The 12,465-nt window shown below is 40.9% G+C and overlaps 1 protein-coding gene across 2 annotated transcripts in view; it reads right to left on the bottom strand.

The window, feature by feature from the left end:
- TSPAN4 (tetraspanin 4) overlaps positions 1 to 12,465 on the bottom strand; it is a 437,882-nt gene that overhangs the window by 279,539 nt on the left and 145,878 nt on the right. Inside the window, exon 1 of one of the 2 annotated variants that reach the window (XM_070957396.1) lies at positions 6,921 to 7,253. The exons of the other annotated variant lie outside the window; for it this stretch is intronic. Within the exon in view, the coding sequence (XP_070813497.1) occupies positions 6,921 to 7,253 (333 nt within the window). Of the gene's footprint in view, positions 1 to 6,920; positions 7,254 to 12,465 lie in introns of those variants that run through there. 2 annotated transcript variants of the gene reach the window in all.

The following is a 12,465-nucleotide window of genomic DNA, read 5'->3' as shown; positions in this document are numbered from 1 at the left end:
CATCTAGTCTAGGATAAGTACCACTAGTAATTTCAAATACCAAAAGAATTATTGATACAATTATAGCTGACCTTACCCTTATGGAAATTGATAAGAATTTTAAGTGGAAAAGCTTATAAGAGCAGATAACGCAGACTTGAAGTCTCCAGTATGATATTCTAGTGATGCCAATATACCTGCAGATAACATGTTTCCCCCCAAATAAGACATCCCCTGATAATAAGCCCAATCAGGCTTTTGAGCACATGCGCTGAAATAAGCCCTCCCCCAAAATAAGCCTTCCTCGAAAATAAGCCCTCCCTGAAAATAAGCCCTCCCCAGAAATATTTAAATGCATGTGCAGGCAGTCCTGCCATTTCCTCTGGTTAGGGTTAGGGAGACAGAGCTGGAAATCAGGTAAGATGGCAAGAGGAGCCCCGTCTTGCTCCATGCGCCCCAAAATAATAAGACCTCCCCGAAAATAAGGCCAAGCACTTATTTCGGGGTTGAAAAAAAATAAGACAGGGAAAACATGGTAGCTCCTATAGTCTTTTATTCCCCTTCTCCTAAAATTGCATTTTCAATTTTTTAAAAAGTGAGAAAGTGGTATTCTGCTAAATCCTATTTTCCAGTGTCCTCTCTATTTCAAAGACTGCCTCTGGGTCCCCAGTGAAGTCTGCTAGCTTTCTTAGAACAATGGATAAAATGGAGCCTAGTCACTTGTTTAGGAGTGTGCCCACCTACCCAGTAGAAGGACAAAACAAGGGGAGTAGGAAGCCTCCTATGTGAGGAAAAGAAGCCCTTCTCGCTGGTAGCACCTCAATTAGTAATCCAATCAGCCAAATTGTGTAAATCTGCAAGCAGAGTTTGAATCAATTAAGATCAAATAGAAGCCAGAGGCAGAGAAATGCAAGGGTGCGTCCGATCCTGCTCAGATCGAGTCAGAAAGCTGGGTGACAGTGACAGGAGGAGGAGTTTACCAACTGTCTGACTCGATCTGATAGGATCCTGGTCGTTAACCCTCTCATGACCACTGCCCCCCTCGCTCCCTTAGAACAAGGGGAGTAGGAAGCCTCCTATGTGAGGAAAAAGATTAATGGGTTAGTCAACAACATCAGTGCTTTTCAGTAAATCAGTGCTTTTAAATGACTATATTTCCCACAACATCTGTGAGATAGTAACACCATCACAACAGTCATTTGGGGAAAACACCAATCATTTGTCATTTGGTATGCTCTCAAATTTCCAAATGGGTCCACTATTCTCCAGAAGTTTAGACTTCTGGTGTCAGACATACTACTGAAACAATTCATGTTTATCTCTGCTTTTGTTTCCATTTAAGTACCTTTATTGAAAGCTATCAGTGCAACATTACTGATGTCTTTGCCTACGTACAGACTGGGTTAGCCATTTTGAGGGAGAATCAACCATTCTTGAACTGGCAGCCTTCTGATTTGCAGAAAGGTTTGGACTGTATTGTTCCATTGCAACCTTCCCCAACCTGCTGTAATTCCCAGATTTTCTAGCAGAGGCCTGTTCTAGGCAGAATTACTGCTATGTTTTAAGATTTGATAGCCTCTTTGAAATACTTTCTGACTGAATGATAGGCTGCAAGTCTGTAGTAAAATGACATCTTTGCAAGGAGCTATCTCTGAGTTATGGAATAAGGGAAAAGAATCAGTATTCTATTCCCCAGGTACAACATGAGCTGAATCTCTAGGCACACTATTGGTCTTCCATTAACTACAGTGGCATTTTATACATCCAGGCAGGCCTGATTCTGTATCTAATATACAACTGGGGGGCTGGCCTTATCTCACTTGTCTTTCTAAGTGTTGCATCTTGCTACACTTTCCTTAATTTTCTGACTGCCAACAATCTCCTATAGCATATTTCTCCCCAACTTTGACCAGCAAAGATCTACTTTGGGATTATTCTTAGCAAAAGAACTGTTAATTTTCTAGCCAACACTTACTGGAAATTGCTACCAATACTCTATTTAGCTACACATAACTCATTACATGAAATGTGAATGTCCCCAAATTGGTAAAAATTGCAGTACTACATTTTATTTCAAAGATACTTAACCTAACCATTGACTGTTGACTTGAAGACTCTCTACTTCTAAATCTCCTTTACATGACATGCAAGGCATATACATTCAGTCATATGCCTACGCAAACGTATGCCATACCCCTCCCCAACAAAACGATTTGCCCTGCCATTGTTAATGCTGACCTGAAGAATACAACAAAGTTTATGCTATGCTTTGTCTTGATTTCTCCGGAGAAATCCAAAGCATTGCTATATAAAGCATCACCATATAAGAAACAAAAACTAGAATCTGAAAGTAGAGTGTTCCTTGAAGATATGAAATGTTCATATTGTATAGTATTGCAGAAAAGGACCAGTTCCGGAGAAAACACTTATGGAATATTTTAAAAGAAAAGCAAATCTCCCAGCTATATATGACAGTTTTTGTGTGAAACCCATGCTGATGTTTGAAGTGTATATCTCAGCAACCATCCATCCAAAATATTGTTCTGGGCATATGTACATGTGTGTATGTGTGTGTGTGTACCAATGTATTCTGCTTTCAATCATCTTTTATTTCTCTGTTTCTTTCCTGCACCACATTTCCTTTTGGATAGGTGAGATTTCTTGGAACATAATCCATATGAATGTCATTGCCCATCTCCTAAAATGTCTAGAAAATCATTAACCCAACACTGAGTAAAACCATTTTCCATCATAACTGGTTAGAAAAGTTTACTTTTAGGAAACCTGTCTTGGATCAAAACATAATTGAGCTAAGTATTGAGTTGCAATCTGATCAGCATAATTCAAACAAAATGTCCATTCCATCACCTCACATTTATCCTTGAGTCCAGCTGCTTGACTTCATTTTTTCCCCTATTTCCAAAATATAAGGACACACACACACACACACCTCAATCCAGGGATGAAATGCTACCGATTCTCACCGGTTCAAGCGAACCTGTAGTGGTAAAAACTACCAGTTCAGGTGAACCGGTAGTTAAAAAAAGCTACCAGTTCATTTGAACTGGTATTTCCGATGATCAGCTGTGCCACGTAGTTTATATTCGCTAGAAAGCAGGAAATCCTGCTTTCTAGCAAATCTAAATCGTGTGGCACAGCTGTTCCCCCCCCACTGTTCTACTTACCTTAGAAAGGGCTTCTTTTTCCGCGCAAAGTGTGTGTTTGGTGCGCACTGTATATGCATGTGCATGCAGCATGCTTTTGGCGCGCACCACACATGGGTGGGCAGTGAACCGGTGGCAATATGTGGAGGATTTCATCACTGCCTCAATCCCTACTGGTGCATGTTTCAGGCTTTGCGAACTGTCCCTTGGCATATGGGTGAAGTTGTTGTTTTCAAAATTAGAGGGGGATAAATACAGAAGAAGCAAAGAAATGTGTGTCTTTCCAATGAAAACATTGGAACTAGGCCAACGTATACAAATGGTCACTCCTGAATAGAATTAGTGAACTAGGTAGAGCAAGATATAGAAATGGAAGTTCTATTGTCTTCCTACATGACATTAACTAGGTACAAAAGTGCAAGTAGGCTTAAAATACTTTTCATGATGCATGATGGGCATAAGTGAGTACATGGTACTGTGAGAATATGGCAATACTGCTAGATTCTCCTAGTGTGAAGGTCAGTTTGGCTTATTTGTTTGTTTACAGTCCAAAACCAATCATAAAAATACATACAGAGTCATTTGCTGAGATGGGAGGCTATAGAAATCAATGAATCAATCAAATAAATAAATAAATAAAATGATATAGCGTACATAGAGCTGCCTAGAGTTGCCACTTGGCAAGATGGGAACATATAAATTTAATAAATAAGATTGGGTGGGTGGGTGGCTGTTTGGATAGGTAGATGATAGGGTGGGCAGGTTGGAGGACTGAAACAATTAGTAGTGCAAATAAAAGCACCAAACACCTTCTATAAGCCATAGCTATTAATACTGTAGAAAATTTGCAGCCTTGTGGGGAGGTATCTAGGAATTGATCATATGCAAGGAGAATTGTATCTTCAGGCGCATAAGAACAATTACATTTTCCCAACAGCTGCTAATAGCAGATCTGTTCACCATTGGGTGTACAATGGGCCCTTCAAGCTGTACACGTGACACATATTTAATCTCCATTTCACAACATAAACATTTTTGTTAAAAGGAGGCCAGCGTCTCTGCCTGTTGTCACTTTAATGCAGCATCTCTGAGCCAGACAGAAAAGTCTCCTGTGTGGAACATGTAAAATGTTTTTTTTTTTTTTAAATTATCTAGAAACACTCCTGGAACAGAAAGCATTTGCACCATAGTGGAGATGGAAGCTCTGAACGGAGCTTGCCCTAGATTCTTAAACATTGCTCAAACTACCAAAACATAAATCCAGTCCCTAAAAAAAGATAAAATTTTAAAAATTGAAATATTTTTTAATATACAGTATACTTCAAATATGAATTAGTATCACAGATAAATTCTTGTATGTTCCCTGATTATAACCTTGAGACATGGGCATCTCATCACACCACAGGGATCTTTCTGCCCAAGAGTTTGAGAAAAAGACGATACATCAAAGAGCTATGACTCTAGTTGTCATTTTCAGGAAATACTACAGTAGCATTTCTTGAATTGGTTAATTTAAAAGGAAAACCCTTTGCAGCATTCACATTGTAAGTCTGCATTTACATGCCGTAAAAAGCATGCCTTCTCTGCAGTGCAGGATTCACGGAAGAATTTCAGAGAATATCTTTTAAGTCTTTGCTGGGCATTATTTTTAAAAAGAAGGCTATCTTCATTCCATCTCACCCCCCCTGCATATGTAGTTCAAGTGGTTGACTGAGCTCTCTATTCAGTAAGAGAGGGAGAAGACATGGTGGATGGAAAGGTCAACCAACCCGATTCTCTGTCTTTTCAAGAAGCTCTGGGACAAGCTGGCTACAGACACCAGGATTCTAGCTGTGTCAGAGAATTGGGAGCTGGGAAACAGTCTGAGTGATGTTTTTTTTCAGCTTATCCAGAGTTTCCTTGTGTTTCAACAAAATCTATTAACAAGTGAATAAACGCTGAGGAACATACACATACACATTGAAACAAAAGAGGAAAATGCATTGGGGGGGAAGGGTGGAGATTCTGGGTCAATCTGAGCCTGACCTTTTTAAAGTAACCAGCAATTCCACCACATTCCCTCCCTCCCAACAAGGCTCCAGCTGTTGTTGTTTTCATGCCCCCCCCTCGCCTCCCACCCCCCAATATTTGTATGTGCTTGAAATGTTTTGTTTGTGGCAAAAGAAGAAAGATGACCTATGTTAGTTTTCCATGCAAATATCATAATAGGGCCTTGTTTAGGCCCCACCAGTTTCTCCACCTTAAAATTTTTATTCTTTAAATTCTGAATATGGTGATGAGGAATAGTATAAGAAGTCTTTTAACTTTGCTTCCTGAAAAGAAAAAAATACCTTTGAAAGAATGCTATACCTACTCAAGTAAACTGCACCTTTTAATACCTTCCAGAGTAAAGTTACCTTCAGTTATCTATTTTTCTACAAAAAAATAAGCTAGACAACTGTGTTAAGTGAAAAATTGTGAATTCTATGGGCAAAATTAATTAACATGCAATTAAATTAACAGCAATACAACTCCAGTTGCTTTAAAAAAAATTAATGTATTCTCCTATAATGTGTTCAAACAGAAGCTGGAAAGCCATATGTTTGGGATTATTAATTTGGATTTCAACATTGAGAAGGGGATTGGGCTGGATGACTCCCTTCCAACTTTATGAATCTACAAGTCATGTATGTATGTATGTATGTATGTATGTATATATGTATGTATGTATGTATGTATGTACAGGAAATTGAATAAGTGGCACAGAAAGAAAGTTACTTTATAGTCAGGATTTTCAAATACTCTTTGGAAATTAAGGAATATGACATCTTATCACAGGACTGGAAGTTACTTACCAGGATGTGCAGTTCACATTTTGCCCAGTAAGTCTACTCCTGCGCTGTAAAGTCTCTTCTTACTGCAGAAAACCAGGTACTAGCTTGCTAATCTGTTAAATTCCACCTGCAGTATCACTAATATTGATGACTGTATCAGACACAAGGGCACATCTTATCTTCATATGCATTCCCACAATGTACACATTGATTCAGATTATTCCTGGTCATCACCACAGAATAGCATCAATTTGTGTCTTAGTATTTCAAGAACCATCTTTTAAAGAGACTATGCAAATCTGAGATTAGATACATGATCCACACAGCAATTAACAACACATTTGAGACTTGAGCAAGGGCACAAATTCATATGGAACAAGAAGTGCAATGAATTCCCAGCCTCAGGAACAGCATCTGAATATGCATGCAGCTTAACAAGACTGATGAAGAACACAGAAAAACAGAACAAAACAGGGACCAATATTTTCTTGGTCCTCACTAACTCAAGCAACCTCAACAGGAAAAGCCAGATTGGTTCTACCATTATGCAGAGCAAAGGGGCAAATGAAGTGGCAGAACTCTGGACTGTACCACTTCATACTAAGGGTTGGGATTCTGTCTTTTAAAATGCTCCTTCCCATAAAAAGCTGTTGGCATGCAAGAAGCCAGGACACCTGCCAATTTCTTGCTAATGTGTTGGTGTTTTCTATGAATGGCTCTCTTTCTCTCTCACTCATGTGACAGAGCATTCAAAGGCATGAGATCCACCCCCACAGCCTCAAATGGTGTCATCCAAAATTGTGTCACTTCAGTCTACAACTTCAGCATGCATGATGTATAATGCCTACAACCAGCTCCCATTTGTCCCCATTACTTGCTGCCCAAAAGTTGGAGAGGAAAACTATCCCCAGACTTGTTGAGACACCCAAGGGCTAAATAAACCCATGCACAGGTACATACTCACCCAGAAGAGCAAGTTGAAGACAAACATGAGGTACTTAATGCACTGCAGGCAGTTGTGAGCCATGCTGCACCTCTTCAGTTCTAGAAGAAAAATAAAGGAGAGATCCAAGTAAAAGACCACATACTTGTTCCCCTTGGGGGAGGTGTACTTAGCCTTGGTGGCCTTAGGACCCGGGTTGGTATGGAATCCAAAAAAAGAGTTACTTGCGGCTCCAAATTGGCCGCCGTACATGCTGCTGTAGCGACGGAAGGCGCCATTGGGAAAACTGTAATCCTTGCTGTCCACAGAAGGGCTCCTATGATAAGTTGATTCATCGGTGCTAGATCTGCGCATGGTGACGTCAAAAGTGTTCCAGAGTTAGTATTGACAAGAATCTTTGCAGTTTTGTTTGGTTGGGAAGGACAGGCTTTCCACAACTTCCTTAGTTGGCTCCCACCCACCCCCTAATGTTTTCTGCCAGCTGTTCTTTTGCCTGCCATGATTCTGTCAAGGAGTAAAGTGAGTTGCAAAAGCAGCCCCCTTGGCTAACACAAAACCCCTGCTCAGCCAGGAGTTAGGAAACCCCTGGGCTTACTTGTGGAGAAGTCTTCCCTGCGCAGAAAACATCGTCTTTGGTGCCACAGTCTCCCCCTCCCCACAGTCAAAAGGGGGAGGAAAAGAGAGAGAGAGACCCAGGGAGAGCAATGGTCTGGTTTGCTTTTGCAAGGGAGAGCGACAGTCTTGCGGATTATCCCAAGTGCCATATAAAACCTTCAATCCACATTGCTCTTAAAAAGACACCAAAACTGTAAACCAGGGATGTTGCACAGCAAAGAGGCTAAGGTTAGAGATTATCCCAACAGCAAGCAGCTCTCCTGCCCTGCTCCTCTCGGTCCCATCGCTCTGCCCGGAGATGGTGCAGTTCACTTTAAATGATTCCCCATCTCTCCTCGGACAGAGGAAGCCTAGGACAGACGGAAGAAGTAGAAGGTGCTTCATTCACGGCGCTGTCACTCTTGAGATTCCAATCCAGTCGTGCTCCCTCTCCGTGCTATTAACCCAGCCACAGCGCTCCAGCCTGTCCTTGCATCTGAAGTGGGAGTCAGGAGGAAAGACGCTCGCCTCACCGTATCTCATGAATGCCTGCTCAGCACTCTCTCCAGCTCAAGCCCCCTCCCCCAGCCAATCAAATGTACTCTCGGGCTCCTCTATTCCCCCCTTCACATCACCACCTTCTTTAAAATAAAACCCTCCCCTTAGCCTCTTCACAGCAAATCCAACATGAGCTGCTTTTAACCAATCAGGCTACAGGTGGGGAAGCTACCGTTCTGTGCCCAGAGTCCTGCCTCTTTAGGTAGCTTGCAGTCTCCCTTCATCCTGGGCAGAGGGGTACAGCAGAAGCAGCCTTTCTTTTCTTTTTCTTTTTAATCATCCCAGCTGACAGTGGCTGCTTGGATTTATAGCCCCTTCAGAAGAGGCTACAGAATTGATGGCTGCTCTAAGGGTAATTGCTCCTAAAAGCAAGGAGCCAATGAATTTCCTGCAAGCATGTTAGTTTGGGGATGAGAAATTCCTAAGTTTTCTTGGATTTCTTTCTTTGTTTGTTTGTTTGCACTCTTTTTTTTTATTGCAAAAGTTTTACAATTACATTTTCACCCCTTTTTCCCCCCCCACCCCCCCAAACTTCCCAGCCTCCCTAACCCTCCCTAACCCTCCCCTCCCCCCAGACTTCCCTATAATATACTCATACTCATAAAGAACCCTAATATAACACTTATATATAAACTTGAACCCCTCCCTCCCCTGTATAATTTTTCTCTTTATCTCATTACATTAAAAAATTTCTAATACATTATTTTCAAATAAAAGCTATTTGATACTTTCTAGTTTGATATTTGTTCTGAACATATTCTATCCACCTTTTCCATTCCCACTCATAAGTCTCTTGTGAACAGTCTTTTAAATATGCTGAAATCTTCGCCATCTCTGCAAAACTGGCCATCTTCAAAGTCCATTCCTCAATAGTGGGCAAAGCTTCATTCTTCCAATATTTACCTATCAACAATCTTGCTGCTGTTATCATATACAATATCAATTTTGTTTCACCCAATGTAAAACCCTTAACTATACCCAATAAAAACAGTTGTGGAGAAAATTGAATTTTTTTCTTCAAAACATTCTGCATGACCCACCAAATTTTTATCCAAAAAGCCTTAACTTTCCTACAGGTCCACCAAACATGATAATACGTAGCATCCAAACATTCACATCTCCAACATTTTGGCTGAACATTAGGGTACATACATGACAATGTTTGTTTGTTTGCACTCTTATCTGGGATGCCTGCACTGACACCGTGGACAGTTTCCTCTTTTGCTTTTGCATGCATCTCATCTGACACAACATTCAGTTGCTTGTACGGAAAAGTTGGATCTCTTCCCTCTCCCCCAGATTCCAAGCACTTCCCATTCAGGGCTAACTGCGCCCTAGAAATTTGAGTCCTAGCAATTGTTTCTGGAAAGGGTAGGTATCTTTCTCTCTGCATCCGGGGCATTCCATCTTGATATGTGGGTTATAATGATGAAAACACTGAATTAAGCCTAGGGAGACCCACCTTCCCATCTCTGCTATGAAGTCGCGAGGAAACTCATGCCAGTTATTCTTTCTCAGGTTAGCATACTTTGGGAGGGGGAGAGTGAAGGAAAGAGAATGGGGTGGGAGTGCCTGGAGAAAGGTCAAATTGTCAGTGTGTCAAATCAATAAAATGACAATTGGAATGCTAAGGTTAATTCAAGCACCAAGTTGATCCAATCTCAGTTCCCATTGGCTAGTAATAAGGACAATGGCCAGTGCACTGAGAAGTTCTAATAAAACAAATTGGTGGTTTTGTCCTTTATGTATGGAAGAATAAACATTTCTGCTATTTCTGCCTTGGATAGCCTCTGCATCAGACCACAGAGCCCTCATTCATGCTATTATCAGGATCTACTTTCCCTACTGCTTCACATAGCAAGTCATAGTGATTGTTCACTTTTTTTTAAAAAAAAGAAAAATCATAGCCATAGCAATGCTGAGGATCTCTGCAGCTGGAATGTAAGACAACAATCTGCTGCCTGCCACAACAGTATATGTTGTTCAATCTTCTCATTTCATAACAAGTACTGCTACTCCTGGGACTCTGGTGTTCACTTGCAGCTTTCCTTGTTAGTTCCACAAACTGCACTGAATTACATCTCCCATCATCCCCAGCCAGCCAATATGCTAGCTGTCATCCGAACCTCGTAGTCAGAGAGAATGCCATGTTAGGAAAGTCAAATGAAAATCTCCATTCAGAAGTTGAAGAACACTTCAATATTTGAGACTTGAAACAGAGCATGAGAAAGCAGTGCAACTGAAGCAAGCCATCGGAAATTAAAAATGGAAACACAGAAGTAGTTGCAATGCACTAAATAGACCCCCTGTTTTCCTGCATCCCTCTACCACACATCTTTTTAGATTTGTTGTGAAGGACTGAGGAAAAGCCATGGCAAAAGACTTGCAAGGTGCATAGAACAGATAATTGCTCAGAAGCTTGTTTCGTGAACAGGTGTGCATAACTTGGCGGGGGGATGGGACTCATAATTTGCTGTGAATTTTCTTCATCTGTGAACCTCTGGAATTGGCAGCAGCACAAATAGTGTTCTGCACCTACTTCACTGCCATGACATTGTCAGCTCAAGATTTCCCCTCTGTTGGCTTACTTTAGTGCACAAAGGAACTGGGTAAGGCTAGTCTAGAGAAAAGAAGGACCAGGGGTGACATGATATCAATATTCCAGTATTTGAGGGCTGCCACAAAAAAGAGGGTGTCAACTTATTTTCCAAAGCACCAGATGGCAAGATAAGAAACAATGGATGGAAACTAATCAAGGAGACAAGCAACCTGGAATTGAGGAGAAACTTCCTAACCATGAGAAAAACTAACCAGTGGAACAGCGTGCCTTCAGAAATTGTTGGTGCTCCATCACTGGAGGTTTTTCAGAAGAGATGGACAGCCACTTGTCTCAAATTGCACAGGGTCTCCTGTTTGAGCAGGGCATTGGACTAGAATGCACTTCTCTATGGGAGCACCTGCCATCTGGAACGAGCTCCCCCCGGAGATACGGAGGATCACTGAGCTGCGCGCTTTCCGCCGTGCTCTCAAAACATTCCTATTCCAGCAGGCCGGCCTGGCCTAACCTCTTTTTTAAATTGTTTTTTAAATTTTTTAAATTTTAAATTTGTCGTATAAAATTGGGGTTTTTAAATTTTGTTTTCTGGGCCAAATTATTTAATTGTATTTTAATGGTTTTTTTAACATTTGTATTACATGTATTTTATCTTTTGGCTGTTCACCGCCCTGAGTCCTTCAGGAGTAGGGCGGTATATAAATTCAATAAATAATAATAATAAAATAATAATAGAAGACCTCCAAGGTCCCTTTCAGCTCTATTCTGACTGACTGACTGACTGACTGACTGATTGACAATGTGAATGCACACACATCACAAGTTTTCATCTGACTTTGGCCCACTATCTTCAAGCAGAAATCAGTGATTCCAGAATCTCAATCTACAAAGACTTTATTTTTTTTCAGATGGGGAGGAGTCAGATAAGGTTCCAAGAATATCAGACTGACAAGAAAAGCAGCACTGGATTTAAACAGTTCAAAGTCCTAATGGATGCTGCCAGCTCCTCAGGACCAAGAATCACTTACTTAACACATGCAGCTTATGAAATGTATCATCATCAGACGGAAGAGGTGACTGCTTAGCAATTTAAACACTTTCTGGAGAAAGATAATACCGTATACAAAATATATTTTCCTGCCAAAATCATCTTTCTTGGGGAAACATCAGGAACACTATTCAATTAAACAGGAAAAAGAAAAAACTTGAATGGCTGATATTGCAAGCCTCTCTCTGCAAGGTCACCTCTGCAAGCTATCCACTTACTCGAACTACACCAAATGTATAAACATGACAGGCTATAATCTCTTTTCTCTTTCAGTATGCCATATGGGCTTAGCAAACACAAGCATCCACAGTGATTCTAATTCTAATGCCATTCTTAATTGTATATGCAGAATAATGAGTATTGAAAAAGTTCCTTATTAAACCTTACACATGTAGCACTTGTTCAGCCAAACGATGCTAGTGAAAAGTTCCTCGATGGCCTCTAGCCGAATTTGAATAGAAAATGCAACTTCATAAATGGATGAGTCCATTTATCCATAAATGGATAAATGCCTTTTTAATGAGTATCCTGGCTAGGTGGCTCAGTGGCTAAGACACTGAGCTTGTCGATCAGAAATGTCAGCAGTTCGGTGGTTCGAATCCCTAGTACAGGTCTCCTGCGTGAGCAGGGGGTTGGACTAGATGACCTTCAAGGTCCCTTCCAACTATGTTACTGTTAAATGAGTATCTTGCTCTCTGTGCACATCAGGATGTTAGCCTGCAAGCAACATATGGGTTTATGTTGTGCCATAAACCTCACCATTCTCAGGCTAATCTTCCCAGAGGGATTGTTGTTCTAAATGTAAGGCAGAG

The sequence above is a fragment of the Pituophis catenifer genome, unplaced genomic scaffold (genome assembly GCF_029215685.1).
Source record: "Pituophis catenifer annectens isolate HBS135680 unplaced genomic scaffold, rPitCat1.0.hap2 SCAF_1, whole genome shotgun sequence".
NCBI lineage: Eukaryota > Metazoa > Chordata > Lepidosauria > Squamata > Colubridae > Pituophis > Pituophis catenifer.
This window is presented reverse-complemented; position numbering and strand designations above follow the sequence as displayed.